This window comes from Hevea brasiliensis, chromosome 4 (genome assembly GCF_030052815.1).
Source record: "Hevea brasiliensis isolate MT/VB/25A 57/8 chromosome 4, ASM3005281v1, whole genome shotgun sequence".
NCBI classification, from domain to species: Eukaryota; Viridiplantae; Streptophyta; class Magnoliopsida; order Malpighiales; family Euphorbiaceae; genus Hevea; species Hevea brasiliensis.
Genome location: NC_079496.1, coordinates 108,240,833 through 108,266,057, shown reverse-complemented (window position 1 = coordinate 108,266,057; position 25,225 = coordinate 108,240,833). Strand labels below are relative to the sequence as shown.

The 25,225-nt window shown below is 36.7% G+C and overlaps 2 protein-coding genes across 3 annotated transcripts; both read right to left on the bottom strand.

Annotated features, from left to right (window-relative positions):
- Window positions 1-1,311: 1,311 nt before the first annotated feature.
- Window positions 1,312-6,458, bottom strand: LOC110631757 (probable ADP,ATP carrier protein At5g56450). The gene is made up of 2 exons (XM_021779707.2): window positions 5,709-6,458; window positions 1,312-2,376 (listed from the first exon to the last, which is right to left on the bottom strand). Exons 1-2 carry the CDS (start codon window positions 6,060-6,062, stop codon window positions 1,744-1,746), a joined length of 987 nt encoding a protein of 328 aa, XP_021635399.2. The 5' UTR covers window positions 6,063-6,458; the 3' UTR covers window positions 1,312-1,743.
- A 1,489-nt stretch (window positions 6,459-7,947) lies between these two features.
- Window positions 7,948-11,156, bottom strand: LOC110631756 (beta-fructofuranosidase, insoluble isoenzyme CWINV1). Of its 2 annotated transcripts, XM_021779706.2 has the most exons (7): window positions 10,622-11,156; window positions 10,451-10,459; window positions 9,243-10,096; window positions 8,881-9,039; window positions 8,500-8,738; window positions 8,331-8,421; window positions 7,948-8,259 (listed from the first exon to the last, which is right to left on the bottom strand). In XM_021779706.2, exons 1-7 carry the CDS (start codon window positions 10,797-10,799, stop codon window positions 8,044-8,046), a joined length of 1,746 nt encoding a protein of 581 aa, XP_021635398.2. In that variant the 5' UTR covers window positions 10,800-11,156; the 3' UTR covers window positions 7,948-8,043. The 2 variants fall into 2 exon arrangements, with proteins under 2 accessions (XP_021635398.2, XP_058001830.1); XM_058145847.1 differs by lacking the exon at window positions 10,451-10,459.
- Window positions 11,157-25,225: the final 14,069 nt, after the last annotated feature.

The following is a 25,225-nucleotide window of genomic DNA, read 5'->3' as shown; positions in this document are numbered from 1 at the left end:
TTATTTTTTTAAAAAATGATATAATTTTTTTTAATAAATAAAATATTTTTCATTAATCAATCTTTTTAAGTGTCTCAAATATTAAAAGATATGAAAAAAAATATTTTTTATGAAATAAATAAAATATTAATATATTACATATTTTTTTTTGTCTCATTGTAATAGATGATTTAGAAAAATTTTATTATTCCATTTTATTTGTTATTTTAAAAAATTAAAAAGTAGTAATTTTTTTTTTAAATTTTACCTTTATTTGTTATTTTTAATGCATTATTTTTTTTTTATTAACACACTAATTATTTTTTTTTTTTATAAAACTGTGATACATTTCCCATTACTGCCTTAATGGCTGTGAATTTTGCTTTAAACTGCAGGACAAATGGACAATAGCCCCACACTATTCAAGGCTTTATAAGGCGTCACTTCCACTCTCCAGTTACGAGTAAACGCCTTCCCCAGATAATTGGCCTATCAATCAGAAGCTGCCACGTACTGCATAAGACTCAAACCTTACGTCACTCCATACTAAAGTAAAAGAGAAACGCTATTAAACACTCTTGTCCAACCCAACAACATCATCATTGGGTGACTGAAAATTTTAACCACTTTGTAATTTTTTATAAAATTATAGTCATTTTTCAGATAGATCAAGAGACAAAGTAATATAAAAGTGGCTATAACTTTTATAAAATTTAAATTTCTGATATTTTTATCAAATTTTAAAAAATTAGATAAATTTACCAAATATATAAAGATTTGACTTTTTTCTACCAATAGGCCAACAACACAATTACAATAACAAAGAACTATATAACCAAGCAAGAAATTCCTCAGATCTGTAGACTCCTTGTACCAGCAAGGTGATCGGTCAAATCACTAGAAACATGCTTAAAGAAACGAGTAGATAAAGCTTAAAAATCATCGATGATTAGAAACCTGCGCCGTCATCCGATAATTCAGCCACCTATGCCGACTAGATAGGTCGTCATCATCCTCTTCTTCTTTTCTTCTTCTTTGGTGCTCTACGACTCTGGCAGTTGGGTCCTATTCTTCCCTTATTTTTAACTTAATCATTTTTTTTTTTTTTTATGGAGATGCATTTTTTAAATTTTTTGAATTTTACAGACATGGGTTTAAAACGAGTCAGGGCCATATCTCACCGTTTTCATTTCGGTATAGAAAAACACCCGCAACATCTGTTTCCATGCTTCGCAAATAGATAGTGAAAATTTTTTATTATAGTTAGATAATACTTTAAAACCCTGGAACCAGCGGTTTCGGCCCAGAAAAACCTAGAAATGGACAAGCAGATGTGTAGAAGCTTATAAGTCTGCCTGCAATCAAATTCAAATTGTCTGGTTGCATTTTAACTCGAACTAAAGGAAAACCATTACAAAAGAAAACATAAAGAAAAAAATGGAAATGAGAGTAAAATACATCCCCAAGGTCAACCGTGAAGATCAATAAACTTTATAAAACCCTTATATCGACCACATTCTACTCTTTATTTATTAACAAAAAAAAAAAAAAAAAAAAAAAAAAACAAAACAAAACATCAAGGGGTGTATTTCCTGGGTTTCAAAAGTTGACACGCTAAACAAATGTCATCTAGGACATGTGTTATACGTTAGCTGTGTAGAACTCATTTCCACTTTACAGGACTTTCCTTCTGCTATCCTCATTAACTCTTGCTACTCTAGTCTTCTTGTTTTCTGAAGAAAAACTAACAAAAATTGCTTCCTTCTATAGTCCACCCCATTTCATGAACTTCTTGATCTCATCATACAAAACCAATACGGCAGCAGCTCCTGTACTCCTAAACATATTTGACAGTGCCCCGCGATAAAATGAGGCCACCCCCTCTGTCCTGTAAATTTTCCTCCAGCAGTCAAGTGTGCCACGATACATTGGCTGTTCCAGGCCAGATTGCATCATCATTCGCCTTCTAACTGTGTCCAACGGGTAAGACAACAGCCCAGCAGATGTTGTGACTGCTTGAGCCACCACCCAACGCTTCCACAATGCCAATTCAGGTTTAGCATCATTAGACAAAATCTCCTTCATTGTATCAAAGCCTCCAAAATATAGGCCCCGGTGAACTACCATGCCGTGCAGAGATGCAGGAAGTCCTCTATAAATTCCCGGAATCCCTTCTTTCTTGCATATGGTAGTTAAAAAATGGTAGATACCTCGGAATTGTCGAACATCAGTTCTTCCAATGTCAGCAGCAAGGCGGGTGTGTGCAATATCAAGTGGATAGATTAAGATTAATGTTGTGCAGCCAGCAGCAGCCCCCGCAATGAAATTGGCAGATGCACCAGACAGAAAATGACCATCTTGATGATTGCCATTTCTTAGTATGTTTCTATAAAGATCCTGCAGCAAAAGTGGTACATAAGACCATACAACTGTTGCAGCATAACATAAACCAACCAAATAGAGATGTTTCTGATTTAGTTTGAATTTTTTAATCAACAGAGAATTAAGCGGTTCACAGGCCAAATTGGTTCTATCACATTTTAGTTATTATCTTTAATCAGATTTCAAAGATTTGCTAATGCCATGACCAGTGACACTTTGGACTTGGTTACTGAGAATTGCTACCAAACTACTCTTCCAGGACACCAAAATGGATTGGTACTAATAAATAATGCAGTCGCACTTTCAAGAGCTATGAATTCAAGAGCTACTGTATTGTGACCTAGAATTGGTAAGTATATCTTATGTCATATAACTCTAGGCACCATAAGCTTCAGCTCCAATATAGGTGTGAAGGTCCCTTACGATACATGTGGATGCAAAAAGCATAATAATTTTTACGGAGAATATGGGGCTGCCTACTTATCTTCCACTTTGTGCACAAAAATTAAATAATAATACAAGACAAATTTCATCTCTTCAAAGTTTAAGCTGAACAGCAATCGGCTGGACCAAACCTATGAAATCTTGCAATCAACTGAAATGCCTATAGAGAACAATGGCTAACCTAACTTCATGCCCTAAGAAAAAGATTCTGTACTCTTGTGTCCCTGACTATACAAAAGCATCACAGAGCATTGAAAAGTTTAACTTGGTGAAATAAAAGTCAAACAACCAACCTGAAATGGGTGGAAGGTTTTATAGATTCTTTAAGACATTCAATATCAGAGAAATTTGTAAGTTTAATTGTATATCATTTGCACTCTTTACTCCCTTTCATTCATAAAAAATGTATTTATTCAAGCTTTCCAAGGCAATTATTTTATCTTTATTTAATAAATATTACTGATGTAGAACCAATATAACAAAGAGGAAGATAAACAAATTCTTAAGTCTATCGTCAATCATAGAAAAGATCTACCATGATACTTGGAGGATATAGAAACTTATAATAAAATTATTTATCGACTAGTATTAGGATTTGGAATCCTTAACAAGAAAATACCAATTAAATAATAATTAAGAACCCAAAATCAACTCAAACTTCCTAAATAAAATAAAATACTAATTCCTAAATAATAATAGAATTATTAAATAATATAAACGTCATGATTAATAGAAACCTAAACTTCTTAAGAATAGCAGCAATAGCCTAGAAGTGGTGAATTTAGGCCCAAGTCTATTACAAGTATACTACAGAAAGAAGGAGAGAGAAGAAGAGGAATTTAGAGGAGAGTATTCTAGAGACATACAGCCAGATGGATTGGGTTTGTTAGAAGGAATTAAGAAGGATATGCCACCTGGAGATGCTAACAGAAAAGGGAATCCAAATTCATTATATATAAGGGGCTATCTCAGCAGCAAGGGAAGAAATATATTTTGTTGAAAATTACAGCTACAAGCTGGGGTTAGCTTTGCTAGCAAGGGAATTGATTTCCTGGGGGTTGTTTAACAATTTTCTTTGTTTGCTTGTTCCTGTTGAATTTAACTGTAACAATATTTTTTCTGTTGTTTAACAACCTCAACTGCTCTGTTAGTTACCAAATTTTGTTAATCATATTTTTGTGTGATCATTCACAAAACCCTTATTCTACTACCAGCTAAGCAGCAAAGATCCTTTCGAACCAACTTTACTTTTCCTCAGACCATATTTTCAATTAACTGAATTGTTAAAATTCTCCAATTTGTTATAGGATACTCCAAAATAGTCCTTTTATTCCATGATAACTGGTTGGTGCACTTTTCTTCAAACAATTACCCAAGAAAGATATTCTTCATGAAATTTCCATAGCACTTCTCCATTCCGTTTGGTATATTATATGATTGACAATTTCAACCCACATCTCCATGAAAACTTTCATGCTCTCTACATTGCTATGATTATAACAAACCAATGCTTTGCATAATAAATACCTACCAAAAATAAAGAACCAAGATTTGCAATTTATGATACAATATTTCAATAACTAAAGATCAGTACACAGTTCCTTCAAGATGGAATAATCATTATGTTACTAGGAATCCAGAAATTGAGAATTTTTAGAACAGCAATACCATGCCAGAGAAATAGTAAAACTAAGCAAGAAACAACAAATTGCAAACATCCTATTAGTAAGTTTTTAAGCATCTTTCCTGAATTGCCTTAGACAAAATCCATCTAAATCCAACAAATATAATATATTCGTTCTGGGTTCCACAAAACCTTGCTGCAAGATTACTCTTGCAAAACTTTTCTGTTTGATTACCAAGGCTTCAACATTGTTCTCTGATACCTGAACAAAATTGTCACAAATAACAAAAAAAAACTCCGCCCATAGGAACTTAGCAAAACATGACTAGTCCTAAGGCCAGATAAAGGAGGAGAGTTGTAGTAGGTTGATGGCCAGCATAAAATTCAGTCATTTCTCGTGATATGGATACCAAAAAGTTCCCTTTTCTAGATAATTGCAAGCTAGTCATCTCTCATGATTTGCCACACTGCTAGGGAGAACTTTTACTCTGCTCTTCAATTAATCTATTGATATCCTCTAAAATGTCTTTGCCAATATGTTATTCTTTACTACTAATTACAAGCAGATATCCTTAATATCTTGATTATTCTTCACAAGATACTACTTGGTTAATATAAAAAAGAAACAGCCAAAGATAAGATGAAAATGTCTATCGTTTGGTGGGAAGAAAAGGTTCAAAAGAAAAGTTTTACGAAATGTAGGCAGCGAGAGATCATCTCAATCATGAAGGAGGGTGATAAGGGGAAAAAAGTATTTGATACTACCATATGTTTTTACAGATAAACACTGAGCGATATATGCATGCCTAGAAGGTTAAACAATTTCTGTGACGAATAAAAGGTTTCTAAGAGTCTGCAGTCAAGGTAAACTTTTCCAGTTTACTAACACACACGTAATTGAACTATAACAGAAGAAAAAACGTTAAAGATTGGGCTTAGAAAATTTAACGAGTTCTATGAAAGCAAGTTCTTTGTTTGAACAAGCCAATTGCGCACAATTCATTACCAGGATAACAGGAGCCCCAAGGCATGACCATCAGCAAGTAAGAATTTATTAGCATCAGAAATTTACAGATGAAAATAATTAGGCATGCTTGCTTAATGTTTAACCTATTTTTCACCTAAATTTTGTGCACGTGAAGCGATAAAAAAAAAGAAAAAAGGCTGATATCTACATCCAAATTGGAGACCGATGAATGCGAACATCACATATTCCTGTCGCAATTGACATTTTATCAATCACCTTACATGCATAAGAAAATAAAATCTGGCAACTTACCTTAAGCGAGAAATTGAGAGCGACAGAAGGATAGTAGCGAAGAACACTACTGCCATTGCCCCTCCATAAAGAAAGAACCCCTTCTTCCCTAACGGTACGAACGATGCAATCAATCATGCCCTTGAATTTCCTACGGCCACGGCCCACAATTGCCAGGTTACTCTCCTGGGTTTGCAGCAATAGCTTAGCCCTTTCGATTGGGGCGACGATCGTGTGCACACCTCCACCCATGACCGCACCCGCCATCAGATCTCTTTGGAAGTGGGTCAGCCATATGTAAGGTCGTGATGTTGTTGTCGCTGTGGGTGGTTTTGACTGGCTCTGTTCTCCTGGGTCATCATCATCTCTGCTCATTTCTAGACCCCTCCAAAAAAAACCCACAAAGAGAAATCTTTTATATTCCAATATGAAGCGTGATTGCTGCCATCAAGAAAAACCCATTAATTTTTGGAAGCAACATTACAGTTCTATGAGGTGGGTGTAATGATTTGATTTGTGTATATAATTGTTGAAGCTAATCTTATCTCCGCGTGATGTTTATAATATAAATCTGTCGTTGTTTGTTAGAAATGAGAAAAATAACGAACTTTCACGCTACTCGGTTGGTTTCTGGTTTCCCTATTAGTTAATCAATCAAATTCAATGATTCAAATCTACCATTATACAGAATAAATTAAATCTCTTTTTATTAAAATAAAAATTAAATTGCTGTCTTATTGAATCGATGCAAATTCAATGGCTGACATGATTTCCAGTTTTGTATAAATTTTTCTATTTATTAATGAAAGTTGAAAATTTTCTTGTACAATGAATTAACACGATTACGTTTTAGCTACGCATTGTATGTCCATCTAATATTTAAATAATCATAATTTTTGGCCTGCTGGTATTATGTGAAATTCAAGCTTCTTCAACTTCAAGTAAAATGGTTGAATTCATCATCTATTCTTATCAGTATCAAAAAAATTCATTGACAGAAATTGATCTATTGTACTCGGATGGTAAAACCATGATATATACCAAAGAATAGATTTTTAGTGTCTCACCCTAGTAATAAATAATATAAATATTATGTTACTGAATAATATAAATAAACACTATAAAAAAATTAATATAAACAAGTGAGGTAAAAATTTCTCTCAATGTATGGTCAAAATACTAAACGTTACATGGAAAAATTTTTGCCGAATGGGGCCTATGTCTTTAGTCTATGACACACTAGATGTAGGCGAAAATTTCTCTTGATTTAGAGTGGTGTATCTGCAAAAGAATATAGACAAGCACATCTTATCAGGGAATAAAATCAACCGCAAAAGTACTGTTGAGATGCTCCTTCTCCAGGATAGATTAAAGTGAATACTGATAGCTTAAAAACTAAGATAGGGCTTCAAAAACAGATACAAGCAGCCAGCCTTTGGGCAGAAAAGGAGTGGCAATTAGCAATTTGGCCATAACGACACAATTTTTCATCTACACAATATCTTTATGTGCTATTTCCTAATTCAACTTGCCCTTCAATGTTTCTTAATCCATAACAAGTGAACCTACAAAAGTTCAAATGTTTAGGTTATTTCTTGATTATAGACAAACGTTGTAATTTTTGTTAATAAAGTCTAACTTTTGAGATGGGTGTAATTATAGCTAAAAGGTAAAATTTAATTTGAAAAAATTAATGGAAAAATCGATAAAATTTATAATTTAGTTTTTATATGTTTAAAATCAAATAATTTAGTCCATTTACCAACAAGAGAAAGGGAGTAGGTGAGCAAAACTAGAGTATGAGAAAGAGTAGGTGAATCTTTAGAGTGTAAAAGAGGGAAGAGCACTTGCAGGGAGCAGGAGCAAGGGAAAACGTCGTCGTTTTCCTTATTGCGCTTGTGAGAAGGGAGCAGGAAGGAAGCTATGCGAAGCAGCCCGTTCCAAAAGGGGGAAATGAATGACACGGTTGCAAAAGGAGGCACCATCCAATTGCCCCTCTCTTTGCTTATAATTACCAAATACCCAAAATTGACACTCTTCTAAGAACAGCATCAATTGCGATTTAATTTTTATATTTATATGTATTGGTCACTCTGTCTAATTTTTTTTTTATTTAATTTACAGTTAATTTTAATAAAAATAATTAAAAAGCTATTTATTATATTTTTAATATAAAACAATTAAACCTTTGAAATATTGTTTTATTAATAAAATAGTCCTTCGATTATTTTAAAAGTAAATATATTTTACTTTGCTCCAATTATTAAATATGAAAAATAGACCGGATGGTGGTGGTGGATCAGCACAAGTGACCACATCATTTCTCAAGACATTCATACTACTGCTCTATCCTTTTCTATTGGGAAGCCTTATAACTAAAACAATTTTCTTCATAAATGAACTGGGCTTTGCTCATTCCCCAAGCATTCAATTTTGAGATGGTTATGCTCTGAGTTCCATTGTTAAATACATACAGGTGAGCTTCTTTGTGAACTGCTAACTGAGGATAAACTCTACTGCTAATACAAGTTCTCCCTTCCCCACCAAAACTCTCAATGATTGAATGGTCTATCTGCAATAGTTAAACAAACATATATCAAATGAAAAGGAAAATGGCAATTGGATTGAAAATACTGAACTCACCAAGCTTCTTAATGAAATCTTTTCATGCTGGGGATCTATATTGACAAAAGCTCCATATGTGGTTTTATCCACTTTTTCTTTTAGAGAAGACCTGTTTGCACACAGATTTTTCATCAGTTCAAATTCAAATTACATGACATTTGGGTTTATAGAAGAGATTAATGCAAACCTGCTTTGATCACTGCACATGAGTACTGTATATGCATTGTGGCCTCTAAAAATTCTAAAGAATATTGCAGTTTGCTCTGTCAAGTCCTCTGTTGCTAAAGCTAGCAAACCAAATGGCCCCAATCTACCTCTCACTGCTGCATTTGCATCAGTACACATTTTTTGGGGATCAACCCAGGTAGAGTTCAATAACTCGGCCTCTTCTAATTCTGGCAATTCAAACAAAACCTCTACATCTGCCTTTAAAGATACCAAGAAGGAAGTAATTATGACAATGCAAGCAGTTCAATTTCCAAATAATAACAGACAACAAAGAGAAGGAAGGATATAGCATTCAAACATAATGGAACTTCTCTCTTTCAAACGGAATTCAACCATTCACCTGTGAAGCAGTTATGTCTGGAATTTCGAGTACTGATCCACCATCAAGTTTCTTATGCTGGATGCTGACTTGCTTGTCATGTAGCTTATTGATTTCTTCCACTGGCCACAGCACTAATTGGCTTCCACTTCTATCAAGCCATACTTGCCTAGGAATTGACTGCAATGAAGATTCCAAAGACCATTTGGTTTCATCAGTTTATTATTCCTTCAGAGAATTCAAGAATAGATTTACAAGTCCACCAAAACTGATTTCAGTTACAACCCATTAAAACCAATACAGTAAATACTAAATATATTCAAACAAGGCTAAGCTTCTTTAAAAAAATTGTAATTTGACAGTTTTCAATTAAATTAAAATACCTGAAGTCCAGACCATCCTTTGTTAATATCATCTTCTGCGCTGTCAGATTCGTTTATCCAGCCCCATAATATCCTCCTATCCTTGACACTATCAAAGAATGTCTTTGAAGCGTAAAACTTGCCATAGTCATACCTCAAGTCTGTGTTGCTACCTGTAAAATCAGTGTCAGGAATATATTTTTCCATCCCAGGGACATAAGTGCCTATCATGTAGTAGTCATGCGAATTGAAGCTGGCCTTCATCACATGCTTAACACCTGGATTTATGACTGAAGTGTCAACACCATTTGTGCTGTTAACAGACACCGGAAAGAAGTCTGGACACTCCCACATTCCAGTTTTTTCTTTTGAATAAAGAGGATCTTGATACCTGCTCCAGTTAACAAAATCATCACTTTGATACAGGATTGCCATTCCTTGATCATTAATCGAGCTCCCAATGATCACATTCCATTTCCCATCAGCACCCAGCCAAGCAGTTGTTGGATCTCTAAAATGGTCCCCTTCAATACCAATGGGAGGAGTTATGACAGGATTTTGTGAAAATTTTATCCATTCTTTAAGTAATGGGTCAGACAGATTCTTGGGCATTGCCAAATTCTGAACCTGTGTATTGTTGGCATCAATACCAGTGTATAAAATGACAGGTTTATTCCCTGGAAGGATTGTAACAGAACCAGACCAGCAACTTTTGATGTCAAATGGTTCTGTTGGGTGAAGGGCATGATTGAGATGAACCCAGTTGATGAGATCATATGATACAGAATGTGCCCATACCATACCATCACCAAATAAAGCACTATTTGGATTGTATTGGTAGAACAAATGATAAAGTCCCTTATACAACATTGGCCCTGCAACAGATGGATCAATATCACAACATAATCTGTAACTATGTCAACATTATAGAAGCTCAAACCCTAATATCCCAATTTAAGACTTGCACGGATACACATCTTGGGGGTGACCCAGGTTGGATGGTTGCCAGTATCATGCTAGAATCTACTAAATTTAAAAGATATGGATTAATATAAGTAGGTATGGAATTTTATGCAAAAGAACATGAAGAATGACGTGATTTTATCATCAATAACTTGAAGCATAGTGACTCTTTCTGTCTATTTGTTTCTCTCTCTCTCTCCCCTCTCCCCCCTCACTGTGGTGTTAAAATTCAATCACCAGAAACATATATTAACTGGCATACTCACCATTAGGATCTGCATGATCGGAGGCATCCATACGTGCATCAACCAGCAGAGCAAGTAAAGAGATGAACACAGAGATTAAAAACTGTTAAGAATTACAAGTAAAGAAAGAAAGAAAGAAAGGGTAAAACTTAAATTGGTGAAGTAGTAAAGAGACATGGCAAATATACATACCATTCAACCAGTTCTTTGGAGGTTGGAAGTGATAAGAGGTTCTGTAAGGTTGGCTTTCGTTCACCATAAGATTACAAGATTGAAAATTCTGGAATTCTGGCTGTGAAGCATCAACTTCAGTTCCATCATTGAACAAAACGCAAAACAATCCAACAAGAAAAATGGCTGGCATCTCCATATTCCCTCTTGAGGAAAGACTATGAAAAGCAAAAGTAAGCTTGTGTGGAGATCAATATAAGCAATTACAAAGAAGTGTGTTCTGTCTGATTTGGGAACCAGTATTAATGGAATTGTGACAGGAAAAACCAAGAATCATTACAAGTTGGATGAGGTCGATTGCTCAATAGAATAATGAATTGATAAAGTGTAAACACCCAGGAACAAGCAAAGAATAGAGGAAAAAAAGGGGAAGAGTGCTAAAGCAAGCTTCTCAACACAAATAACCAAAGAAATTAGGATTGAAGTCATTATCAGTACCGAATTTTTTAATCTATTGAGTCTACTAGTGTACAAAAATAAAAGCAATCATCAATAGAAATCCAAGATTTGGGCTGCTGAAGATAAATTTTATAAAAGGGTATCCAGCTCAATTACAAATTTCCTGAAGCAATAATAATAATAATAATAATAATAATAATAATAATAATAAAAAGGAGTATCCAACGCTTGCTTCATTCTGAAATCTTGACTTCCTGTTGGTGAACAGACCAACTACCAAATATATCCATGAAAATCACGATTACTAAATCTAAATTTAAACAAATCGTTTTAAAAATGGGTGTGCGTGTTATTCATTATTTTATTTTAATAATATAATTTAATATATATATTTTTTATATTTCATATTTTTATAATTATGTTATAAAATTTTATTAATAATAAAATTTTCAATTAATTATAATTTTATTTCAAGTATTAATATATAAATTTTTTAATATTAATAGATATAATCATTTAATTTTAAAATTTAAAATAAGTTGATTAATAAATTATTTTTAATTTTATTTAAGTGAATTGTCATACATCAATAAAGGCATAAACAAAGTAATATATATATATATATATATATATATATATATATATATATATATATATATATATATATATATATATATATATATAAATGTTTAAATTTCATAAATAATTTTCTAGTGAATAGTTATTTAAATATAAGTTTTAATATAATTTTTTAAAAAATAATTCATTTTTTCTAATGTAACTGAAAAATAATTAAAAAAATATTATTTTCTTGATAATTATTATTTTTTTGTATAAGATAAAATTTTAATTGTTGAAATTTAAATTGTTTAGATAAAAATAAAAAAATTAATTTATTTTAAGTGTTAACATATAAATTTTTTTTAATAATAATTGATATAATTTTATATTTGATAATATATCATTCAATTTTAAATTTTTAAATAATTTGATTAACATATTATTTTCTATTATTTTTAAATTAGTTGATTTATTTCATATACCAACGAAAGGATAAATAAAGTAGAAGGAAAAAAAAAAAAAAAAAATATATATATATATATATATATATATATATATATCATGTGATCATTTTTAAATTATTATTATTATTATTAAAATTCTTAAATTTTAAAAATGATAAATTTTTTCAAAAATAAATGTTTAAATTTCATAAATAATTCTCTAATATATATATAATTTTTAAAAAATAATTTACCCTTTTTCTAATCTAATAAAAATTTTAATTAAAAATTATTATTTTTTAATATAAGATAATATTTTAGCAGTTAAAATTTAAAAATATTTAAATAAAAAGTTGATTTTATTTCAAATATTAATATATAAATTTTTTTATAATAATTAATATAATTTTGTATTTGATAATATATGATTTAATTTTAAAATTTAAAATAAATTAATTAATAAATTATTTTCTATTATTTTTTAAATATGTGGTCATATACCAACAAAAGAATAAACCAAGTTGAAGAAAAAAAAATATATCATGGGGCGATTTTTAAATTATTATTATTATTATTAAAATTTTTAAATTTTAAATATAAATTTTTTTTTAAAATAAATTTTTAAATTTCTTAAATAATTTTTTAAAGATATAATTATTTATATATATATATATATTAATATAATTTTAAAAAATAATTCACATTTTTCTAATCTAATTAAAAATTCAACTAAAAATATTATTTATAATTATTTTTTAAATTTTAAATAAAAGGTTAATTTTATTTCAAATGTTAATATATAAATTTTTTTATTATTAATCAATATAATTTTATATTTGATAATATGTCATTTTATTGAAAATTTTTAAAATAAGTTGATTATTAAATTAGTTTCCATTAGTTTCAAACTAGTTGTCATATACTAATAAAAACATAAATAAAGTAGAAAAACAACACATATATCATATGGTAATTTTCAAATTATCATTATTAAAATTTTTAAATTTTAAATATAAAATTTTTTTAAAAAATAAATGTAACACCCCTAATTTTTAAATTTATTATTTTGTGGGTAAATATTCATATTTTATTTTATTTAAATTTTAGGAAATTATTTGAAAATTTTCAGATTTTAGAAATCGCGTTCCATTTTTTGAAAATATAAAACTTTGATAATTTAAAAAAATTAATTTAAAGGCTACGTGGTAAAACTAAAAATATATTTGAATTTTATGAATTTTTTTAGAATTTTTGGGCATCGTTTTCAGTCCCAAGACAAAGTAAAAATTTAAAATTTTATATCCTGAATCGGACTAGCCGAATCGAACCGGACCAAAACAGACCGGAAGAATCGGACCGGCCTTTTCTTTTTCTTCTTCCTCCTCTCTCGCATGCGCCCGACGTCTCTCTCTCTCTCTCTCTCTCTCTCTCTCTCTCTCTCTCTCCCGTTTTCTCTCTCCTCTCACCTCCCCTCGCCAAGCCGCCGCCACTTCGGCCCTCCCCACTCGTAGGCGCCTCGATCCCTTCCGCCTCGGTAGCGCTCGGTGGCGGAAGCAGCAGCGAAATTCCCCCCTACGTGCGCGCGACGCTTCACCTTCCCGGCCAAAATTTGGCCGATCCGGTCACCGATCGGATCGGATCTTGTGTCAAAACTCTTCTACACCTAGAGAGCTTTCTATAGACACCAAGAACATCAAAATCCATAGAGCGATTTGCCCAATTTTTGTCCGGGAAGTTTTAGACCATTTCGATTTTTGGGTTAGATTTCTCGCAAATCGTGAACCCTACGAGAAAACCGAGAGTGCTCTACTATTCGAGAGTTTCGTGGTAATATAAATTTCAAAATTTTTCGACACCATTTTTCGGTGGGTCCCACGATATTTTGTAGTATTTTTCTGAGTACTAAATGATCTTAGAAAATTTCGTAAAAATTATATACTAACCCCCGTATTGTGGGCTTCGTGTAGGTACCTTCAATTCACGAAAATTCAACGGTTGCCCAGGTTTGTAAATTTCGGGCCAGACAGACAAGCTACGGAAAAAGTCTCGAAATTGGGTCGAGATTTTGGCTACCCCACCATTTTTAGATGTCCTGAGCACGTTCCCAAGGTCGAAATCAGCATAGGTAAACCGGAACCTTACTTTTTCTTAACTGTCTAGTGCTTGAATTGGATTAAAAATCCATAAAATATTTGTGGTAGCTCAGAAAATTATGATTCTTTTTACATTAGCTTAGTAATAATACTAAGGACTGCGGGGCAAAGATTTAGAATTTTTAGAGCTTATTTGGATAGTTTTTGCAAAAGGGTCAATTATAAGGACTAAACTGTAATTTTACATATTGTGATTGATGATTGTTTGGATGGGCCCAGGAGAGGCTGTGTGATGTGATTGAGTTGTGGGTGTATGGTTTGTGGATATAGAAGTGCATTTTAAGCCCTTTTGCAGGTTGGGTAGGTCCTAGGTATAGGGGAGACTCTGCCGGATTTTCGGTACGACTTAGGACATCTTTGATCTTTTCTTAGTTTGTAATGAGTCAAAGGTATTAAATAATTATAATAAAATTTTCAGGTGAGCCGAGACAGCCTTGCTCCTCCGCCCAGCCACCACAATGACTTCGATTGAGTCTGTGAGTAAAATATTAATTTTAATTATAATTTCAATATTATTATATGTTCAGGTATGCTCATGCATCACTTATATGTATATATCTATGTAGTTAAACACTAGGCACATTTTATATTGCATTCTTAATTAATGGATTGCCATGGGTGTTATTTATGGTAATTTGGAGCAGTGTGCGTGCGTTGGCGTGCGTGTGGTATGGTGTTGGATATAGACAGGACGGGTAGACATGGCTTGAGAGATTCGCTGGGACCCGGTCCTTCGGGGTAGACACGGCTTGAGATCTTCGCTGGGACCCCGTATTTGGTTTATTAAGCGAAAGTCCGGCTTGAGATCTTCGCTGGCAGAGGTTGGATTAAGAGGGCTGTATAGGGGATCAGCTCCCGTATATGTATTGTTTGACGTTATTGGGTGTGTGAGTGCTCCAAATTGCCTTTTTGCTGTTATGATGTGAAAATATTAATGATGTTACATTTCACTTCACACGGTGCATTAGCTTTACATTGCTATAGAGATTATAATTAAAATTGATATTTTACTCTCTGAGTCGAACGCTCACTCCTGTTCATTTATTCTTCCAGGCTACAGGAGGATTATTGTTGCGGTTAACTTGTTTTTCTTCTTCGCAGGTCATCTATTAATGTCTGTAATGTTTGCATAATTTTGTTAACTCCTAGAACTCCACATGCGTTAGAAATATTTATTTGATTTGGGTCTATAATATAATTGCCATGTTGGACCTGTAAACCTATTAAAAGTGTAGACACCATATTTTGGCCGATCTCTAGAATCAATACACTTTGAAACCGATCCCCAATACTAAGTCTTCCTTTGACAGCCAATTACATTTCCGATCTCTCTTTGCTAGATAACCACATTTTCGATCTCTCCTCACAAGGAATTGAATCAATGCTAAGTCCTCACATCAGTTAAAGCCTTATCGGTCTATTAAATCACTCACCGATCTCTCAAACCCATTGTCGAATCTCCTGACCAGTCAAGTATATTCCTGATCTCTGTTGACAAACGAAATTGAACTGACGCTAGATCTTTGTTACCATCTTTGTGGTCGATCTCCCTTTCAAAAAGTTTAAAAATAATCAAAGGTTCCGTTCCTGTTTAATGATGATACCGATCTTAAATGTTCAAGCCAAATTTCTAATTTTAATCAAGTCCCGTTTAGCGTTGGTTCCCTACCGATCTCATGCTCATTGTGTTTTCCGATCTCTCACACTTAGGTTAATAATCACTTTCAGTTATTTCAACATACTCAGACAATCAAGTGTTCAAATAATTTAGAAATTTTCCGATCACAACCATTCATCGAACAAAAAGAGGCATTCCATTTCATTTCATTTCAAAATTTATACAAGTTATTCAGCTGGAGGATCACCCCCAGCCTGATCTACATTTTGTCCGCCTTCTCCCTCACCCTCGTCTCCGGGAGCCAGGTCGGCCATCCAACAGAAGTCCTCCTCTGGGTAACGCTTCCGGAGCTCGGCCAAGAGATCCTTATGAGCATTCACATAAGCACCGGCTATTCCTGTCACCATCTCTTCATCTTTTGCCTTAAGCTCCTCGATAAGGTGGCGACACGAGCGCCGTTGGCTCGGAGAGCCTGGACTTCTCCAAGAGCATGATCCCTTTCGGCCAGAACATGACTCTGCTCGGCTAGCTTATCCTCATAAAGTTTCATCTGCCCCTCGATCTCGGATATATAGTTCTGAGCGGATGAGAGTTGGGATCGGAGGGATGCCACTTCTTGACTCTTCTTCTCGACCTCCTTACCCAGGCGGTGAGCCTTTTCCCGGACTATGTGCTGGTTCACCAGGCACTCTACATTCAGACTCATGGATCGGGTCAGGATATCGTCAAGATTGTCCGGAGACAGCCTGTCCCGATCCTCCCGAAGGCAGATAAAAGACCCCAAGACTTTGGCAAAACCTGGGTTCTCCCAAGCGATCAGGTTATTCTCTAGGGAAGCGATCAGCACTTGAGCGCCACGAGAAGAGGACTTCGCAGAAGGTTGAGAAGGACCCCCTTCTGTGCTTGGAGCAGCTGGAGGAGGTCGAGGCGGCTCTTCTCGTCGAGGAGGAGATCGGATAGCTTCTGTGATCGGCGATCCCGAAGATCGAGGCAGACCTCCTTGTATCTCCAAGGTATCTCCAAGGGAACCGAAGACCGGCCTTTAACTGTTCCTCGTATACCATAACCATGTCATTCTCTTCAAAGAAGTGATCGGCTCGGTGATCGCCGTGACACCGGATAAGTTCATATGATTCAGGCTCAATGTTGTACTCCTGGCTAAACGACTGCAGATCGGTTTCTTGCAAGATTGATGGCAACTTGTCCATAGGAAGATTCTCCCTCCCTAAAGAAGGTACAAGCCTTGATGGTGCTATCCGCCCCCGAGCTGGAACTGAGACCCTAGGAGGTTCTGGTCGTGCGCTTGGCCCAACCACCTCTACTTCATCAGACGACCATGAAACATGGACGGAAGGTGGGCTTCCCGCTCTCTGACCTTCGGCGCCACTCATTTTTAAGGAAAACAAAGAACTTAAAGCTAAAAGAAGGATTAAAACCCTTACCGGAGCTTGATCGGAGTCGGAAGAACTTGAGAAAACGAGAATTTTGAAGTTGTTCGCGGCGAAAATGACACAAGAGAGCGTGGCTAACCCCACCCCTATTTATACTCGTCAGAGCATTTAATGCTCCCAAGGTTCTAGGCAACGCATCGATTAAGCGGACTACTTGTTTTACGACACGTCTCTCAAATATTCCAAAATTCCATAAAGAGATCGGCTAACTAGAGATCGGCATATCAAGATAAATATTTCGAATTGCGGATCAGTTAAGGGTTGTTCAGTTAGGAACCAGATTGGGTAAACACATCAGAGCTCGGAAAGTAATCAATGCAATAATAATAAGATGATAATTGACAAAATAAAATTTTTATTTCCAAAAGATCGGATTACATCATTTGGGCGATCTCTAGGGATCGAATTACAATAAAGGTCTAACTACATCATTTGGGCGATCTCTAGAGATCGGATTACATTGAAAGATTGCATCATTTGGGCGATCTCTAGAGACCGGTGGAACATCCTATCTAAAAGGCCTATGTTAAAGCCTAGTCTCGTGGCTGAATCAAAAGATGTGTTTGACCGGAGGCCATTGTTGACATCGGATAGATGTCTGGCTCGAGATGGGGTGACTATGACTCCCATGAAGATGAGAGGCGTCATCGATGTTACCTTCAAACCGAGCCGTTGCCGAACACCCGGTCAGAGAGGAGCGGATGAGCGCCAAGGGCGATCCACGGTGTTGAGTGGAATATTAGCAGCCTTCTCGCCCGAAATCAGTTCGCCGTTTGTATCAGTCGAACGATTCGAGGCCAATAAGATCGAGGTCCTCGATCCAGTTAAGTTAGTCCGGTTCTCTCACGGTCATTAAGTGCGATTATCATAATTTCCGTTCACGGGATCATAAATTTTAATCGGGGAATAAGGAAGTCCATCGGAAAGGGATCAAAAGCCACAATCATGGCCGGAACTATGGCCGGAACGATTAGAACGGGAAAGTAAGAAGGAAGAGAGGAAAACCGAATGAGGAAAGTTTCGTATGTCAGGGGTATATATAGGGGAGAATCAGGCATTTATTGCTAAGCAGAAAAGCGGCGGGCGCTTGGAATTGAGGAGAAATTAATGCTTTGACCGGACCGGACCTGAGTAAGGAAAAGATCGGAATAATAGATCGGAAGATGGGAGACCAGCATGAAAGATCGGAAAAAGAGCATGTAAAAGAGATCAGAAAGAGGGAAGATCGGAAGGCAAAGAGAATAAGACAAATCCCAATAACCGTCGTCAGAATCAGAGCCAAGGTAGTTAAAGCATCGCAGACGAAATCTCCACCGCACGCCTGAGAATCGCCCACAATCTTGTGAGATGCGAGTATGTCATGTGATCCTGTACATCCCAATCTCCACCGTTGGTCTCACTTGCAAGGACGAGTCCAGAGCCTTTGGATCAAAGAGGAAGACGACAAGACCGGCGCCTTTTATTCCCAGCCCTCGGATCGCCCAGGTCAACAAAGTTTTGGACCGTCAGATCAGAAGAAGAAAAGGACAGGTATCCTGAGAATGATCTCGGCCGTTCATTTTGATTCGCTTTAATTCTCAAGCATCCGATCATGTCCTTTGAAATCCTGACCCTCCATCTCCCTCAAGATAGATCCTGACCCTTCAGGGGGAAGCACCCGGTCCCTATAAATACCTGCATGAAAAACTGTTCAAGGGACGGATGGAAAATATTGAAGAGGTGGTAATTATAGTGGAAGAACTCTGAAAATTAATTCAGCTTGTTACTCTGCTAGTGGAAAGACTTTTGAAACTAGTTTTCTAAAGTATTTTCTTGCAAAAGGGGATTTTTGAATACTGAAACTCCATTTTCAGGCCGTTCATTATCCTGTGATACTCTCGCTGTCCATCTTTGTCATCTTCATTTTCACTCCATTTTAGCAAAGTATCCTGCATTTCACGGTGAACTTTAGTCATCGGGCCATCAGCTCGCCATCCTATCACGACTGGTGATTTCGTTGTCGGTTCAATAGATTTGGCTCCCTACAGGTAAGTGTTTATATCGTAGTTTTATCGAGTGTTCTCTTCATTTCATGTACTTCTATTGCTTTTACGTTTATGATTTTTACCAAGTTTACTTTTCACGAAGAAAGTTATTCCCGAGTTCATTCTTGAGTCGATTAGTTCGTTCTTTTATCATTCCTTGTTACCTCTAAACGCAAGAGTTCTAGCTCCGAGCAACTTGCAAGTAGTTGGATAAACTGTAAACAACGGTATTTTAAGTGCTCCTTTAAAATAATAGAAGGTCTGAGCAATAAGTCAGGGAGATGGATAAGTTGAACTACTAGGCTAATACGAAATGTGATTGGGTTAAACGTCATGAAGTGAAATAAAACCGAACCTCAGTTAAATAAAGAAAATAGATCGAGTATTGCCCGTCGAAAGGTATTGGCAGGGCAACCACATAGGAGATCCGTAGAGTTCGGTTTAATGTCCCCTGTCTAATCCTGAGGTGTCAAAGGGTTAAAAAGAACTTTTTTCTGGTCCTCAGAATCTTCAAATGCCAAAACCCTTGACCTTAGGCTCCCACGATATGTAAAATTTTAGGAGGTCGGAAAAGTCCTTATCCGATCCCCATCAAAGTGTTAAAGAGAACGGACGAGAGTTCTTCTCCGGTCTCAACTCAAAACTTTAATAAATATTTAATAGAGATCGGAGGAGAGTTCTTATTCGGTCTCAACTCAAAATTTTAATAAATATTTAACAGAGATCGAAGGAGAGTTCTTATCCGATTCTCAGCTCAAAATTTTAATAAGTACTTAAAAGAGATCGGAGGAGAGTTCTTATCTGATTCTCAACTTAAAATTCCAATAGATATTTAAAAGAGATCGGAGGAGAGTTCTTATCCGATCCTCAATCCTAAATTTAAAATACTTCAAAAGAGATCGGAGGAGGGTTCTTATCCGATCTCCACTCAGAATTTTAATAAATATTTAAAAGAGATCGGATGAGAGTTCTTATTCGATTCTCACACTAAATGTTAACCTGTACGCAAAATAATCCCAAAACCAAAAATGATATGCGACGTCAGTTCACTAAGGTTGTCTCATTTACTTATGTATCTGGGTAATCCAAATTTAGTGAAAAATCAAATATTCCTTTTGTCAAAAGGATTAACATTTCCATCCAAGCCCTCCTAACTAATTTATGGAAAACGCGAAGTTAAATCTACTTGCCCTTATTGAGGGACGAGGTGGGGTGCCTAACACATTCCCCACCCGTTTACGGACCCCGAACCTAGAATCTCTGTCTTGAAGTGGTTTCATTTCAATTTATCTTCTCAAACGGTTTCCTTTAGTTTCCCTCAAAACTAAGGTGGCGACTCCTCACTCTTTCCCACTTCGGTGAGGGTTCGTTCAGGCGACCGCAAAATCCCTTGTGACAGCTTGGCGACTCCACTGGGGAGATGGTTGATTTAACCCCGGTCTAGAGGTCCAAAAGTAGATTTAATTTTTCAATCAAATTATAGTTAGGTGGGCTCACCCGGTAATATTTTTATGTGTTAATTTTTGTTTATTCCTACTAACTGTTCCGTTTGTTTTGCTTGTTTTATTTCTTACAGTGCTCTTCGTTTCGAAAAAAATGAAAAAGAAAAATGGGAAGAATAAAATCCCCTGAATTGGGAAGAGGTAAAGGTGTCCCTTCACACACTGAACACTCACACGATGTCCTCACACACTTCGGCCCTATACCCGGGCTTTCTTACCCTTTTAGGAAAGTAGGAGGGGGTCATGTAGCGGTACCCGTGGGTTTTACCCCGTTAGTATCCGTGAAGGCTTATGCTCAGATTGAAACTCGTTCTATCCACTGTGATACTCGTGGAATTTTCCCGACAATATCATGGTTATAGAATGGGGCTCTACTGTTTACAGTAGGGGCAATTTGGGAACCTGTGGCTTTTAGAAAATTAGATCCTGAGCTAAACTATCACGATAGCTGAAAGCCGTAGTAAGCTACCTTATAAGATAGAACTATCCAATTAGGCAGCGCTTATCCGGTATCAGGAGTCTCCCTATTATAGGACAAAAAGGGGCATACTTACTCTTACCCTGTTCTGCTTTAATTTCCTTTTGTTCGTTTTTGTGAGGGTAATCTTGAATTCTACTAAAACACCTACACATTTTCCTACTTTGATAAATGTGTATGTGTCACCCTGTCAACAGTAGGATTCAAAATTACCCTAATTTATCTTGCTAACTAGTTTTCATGAGCATCACCAAACCAAGAGTCTGTGAAAGGGATAGGCATCATATTTATCATGGCATCCTCGAGTCAGTTGGCAGAAGAAGTTCAGAATGCTAAACTTTGGTCCAAATCGATTCATACTCCAGTACCCCCACAAAATGATGTTTCCAAGGCACATGCTAGCTTGCTACCTTCATGGGATCTGAATAAAATTGAGGTCAGAATGAACAGCCTTGAAGTGCATCTAATGGTTGGAGGTCACTTCCCGATCAGGTCAAGGTGCGATTTGAAAAGAAGTACGGAAGGATTGCAACCCTATTGCGAGTCAAGGTCCAAATCCCAGCATTAAAGGCCATGCTGTCAGTTTGGAGTCCTAAGTACGGGGTATTCTCTTTCAATGACATTGATCTGATTCCCACTATGGAAGAATATCAGGCATTACTAGAGATTCCTTACTCAACACAGAATCGGATCTACCTACACCTTGAGCATAGGCAGACCTGGAAACGACTAACACATTTGTTGGGTATTCCTTCGAAGGAGGCGAAGTCGAAAGCTGTCAAGGGAATACGCATGGATGATGCTGGACCTACCTCAAGAAGCGATTAGATCAATACCTCCAAGAAAGCGGTGGGATCAAGCTTGATGCTTTTCGCATTAGGAATCTGGCTGATTTTGTTCCGGGCCCATTAGGAATCATAACTGCGGCACGGTGGAAGTATGCAGGCGATGAAAGGCGGAGGTCAACCCGTCTGGCAATTCTTGCGGAAACCTTATTAGCCCTTACCTACTGCAGACAACAGGGCAAAGGGTCCATTAAGTGTTGTTCTCAATTGTTATATCTCTAGATTATCAGTCACGTATGTCCTGTGGAGACAAAGGGATTGACTTGGTACCTTGACCAACCTCCCATCGAGAAAATGACCGGTTAGTAATCGGTCAGAAGAATAAGCAGCGATGGCGGGAGCAGTTTTGGGTTTCAAGAGAAATGATTATTGTTGGAGGAAGCTGTGGGTGTCTGGCCATTCCGTTTTGATCAACACGGAAATGTCGATCGATGTCATGTCCAGATGTAGGATACACAAGTTACACTCGGCATTGGTAATGAGCGGTTTGGCTCAACACGATCCAAAATCGACATTGAAGAATACCACCAAGGTCATTTCTACCATGAGCTCAAGGAAGAGGAAGGGTTAAAAATGGCTCGCGAGATCACAGGGAAAACATCTCACGATGGAAAGGTCGCCTAAAGGTCCAGTGCCACGCGAGATTATCTTGAATGGAGGGCTAACAGGGACCGAAAAAACTCAACTATGGAATTCAAAGACAGCAACCCTCGCCGAGACATCCTATTAGAAGAAGCTGATGATCGCATGGTTGACTAGCTACAAAAGGCAAATCTGAGAACTCACAACTACAAGAGCAGATGAAATAGTTGGAGGACCAACAGCAAAAACTTAAAAGAAAGTTGAGAAGGCTCAAGGAAGAAGCAAGGGCCGAAAAGATGGGGTTCGAAGGACAAGAGGAACGGTGGGAAAAGGAAAAAGACTCTCTCCAAGCTGTGGTAAAAGAAGTACAAGTACAGAATAGTAAGCTTTAGGAAAAAATGAAATACCAGGAAATACTCGTTGAAGAGTATAAACAAGAAAGCAAAAAGAAGAAGCTCGAATTGAAAGAACAGGCACTACTCATCAACGATATTCTAAAAGAGTGTGCTAAGGAAAGGAAAGAGAAAGAAAGACAAGCTGCTCTCTATCAAGAGCTGAAAGAGAATGTTGACCAGCTGGAGAGAACGATAGCACGGGGAAACAAGAATTATTACACAGATCAGTGCGCTCTGAAAGCATTCGACCCCGCCAAGCAAGAAGAAAGGTTATATGAGTATCTCAGAAAATGGCATCTCATTATAAAAAATCTCCCAGAGCCTAGGCCGATGTAAAGAATACGGTGTACAAATTATTCAGTTAATGAAATGATTTTTGGACCATTGATTAGCAAATTTGTGAATGAATAATATGACTCCCGTAGGAACCCCCCCTCGCTAGGGTTATGTGAAAAATTGAGTGCGCTATATGGACATGTATCATAAATGCGCATTCAATCCAGTCATTCACGGTCAGACTATCGAACGATGCCATGATAAAATTGATGCAATCATCCTTTCGCAGATTTCATTCTGGCTCCCAAATGCCATTGTATCCTTCGTCCAGACCAGGACTTTTAGTTTTTTTTATAAAATTTGAAATTCATTAAAACCTTTTTCCCTACAGGAAATCAATATTGCTTCAAACAAGGCAAGTCTGACCAAGCACACAGTTCAACCCAAGCGAGTGTACTTGAGATCCGGACAAAGAAGATAATGGAAGATCGGAACAAGTCGAGAACCTACGAGGCAAGTCTCAGTTGAAAGATCAAGTCTCGAACTTATGAGACTAATGAGGAAATGTCCCGAATAAACATGCTTGAACCAAACTTACCATTACCTCCACCACCACCTACAAAAATGATCCGCACAAGCTTCAACTTCTTTTACCTTTGATCGCCTATTAGGACGACAATCACTGTCAATCCGGCTACCATTAATAATGACCTACCTTACTCTCATTACCTAACCGTTCCAAACACCGACTCATACCCTTCCATTCTAATCCCTCCAGTTCACTCCACCCCTCATCTCCCGGCTGGGGGAGCGTTTCATGCAGTAGGAGGGGAAAATAAGACAAAAGAAAGCGAGAAACTATCTGCTCTAGAGGAGAGATTAAGGGCAATCGAAGGACTGAATATGTATGGTTCAGTCGATGTGGCATCACTTAGATTGGTTCCTGAAGCGGTGGTGCCACCTAAGTTCAAGGTCACGATTTGACAAATATCTTGGGAATTGAGACCCTCGCATTCACTTGGCCACCTATATCGCCAAGATGTCATGCTGATGATGATAAGTGCTGGTCCACTTCTTTCATGAGAGCCTCTCCGGGGCAGCTTTGAGGTGGTGTATTCAGTTGGATAGGAGCAAACTGCGCTCCTGGAAGGATTTAGCTGATGCCTTCTTAAAGCAGTACAAATTTAACTGCGATGTGGCCCCCACAAGGAGGGATCTTCAAAACACAGTGCGAGGGACAGGGAAAGCTTCAAGGAGTATGCCCAAAGATGGAGAGAAAAGGCGAAGTACACCCTCGTGGCCCGACAATGGTGTGCTCTGTTCATTGAAACTTTAAAAGCCCCTTATTTCAATTTGATGATTAGGAATACTTCCATGACTTCTCGACATCATACAGGCCGGTGAAAGAATAGAGGCCAATCTAAGAATGGGACGGTTGTAGGAGTTGGCTGAGAACCCTGCGAAGAAGACTGCCAGCTTTGGCAAGAAGAAGGAGGGTGATGTGCATTCCGTCACCCGTCAAAACAATTATTCCCCATTCCCTCAAAACAATTATCGGCCATATCCTCCCCCTCATGGCCAAACAGTCGCAAACATTCTGCCTCCTTTTCCTAATCATCCACACCCACGCCCACAATATCCCCCACCTACAAATTACCAACCGAGACCACCTCCTCCTCCTGCTCAACCAAGACCACCACAAAACAACCCAAGACCCCCAAGAAACCCTGATCCACCTCTTCCCTTCCCGCTCAGTGAAATATACCGATACCTTGTCGGTATCAACCAAATTGTACCAGTCCCCCTAGACCCAATTCAGCCTCCATACCCCAGATGGT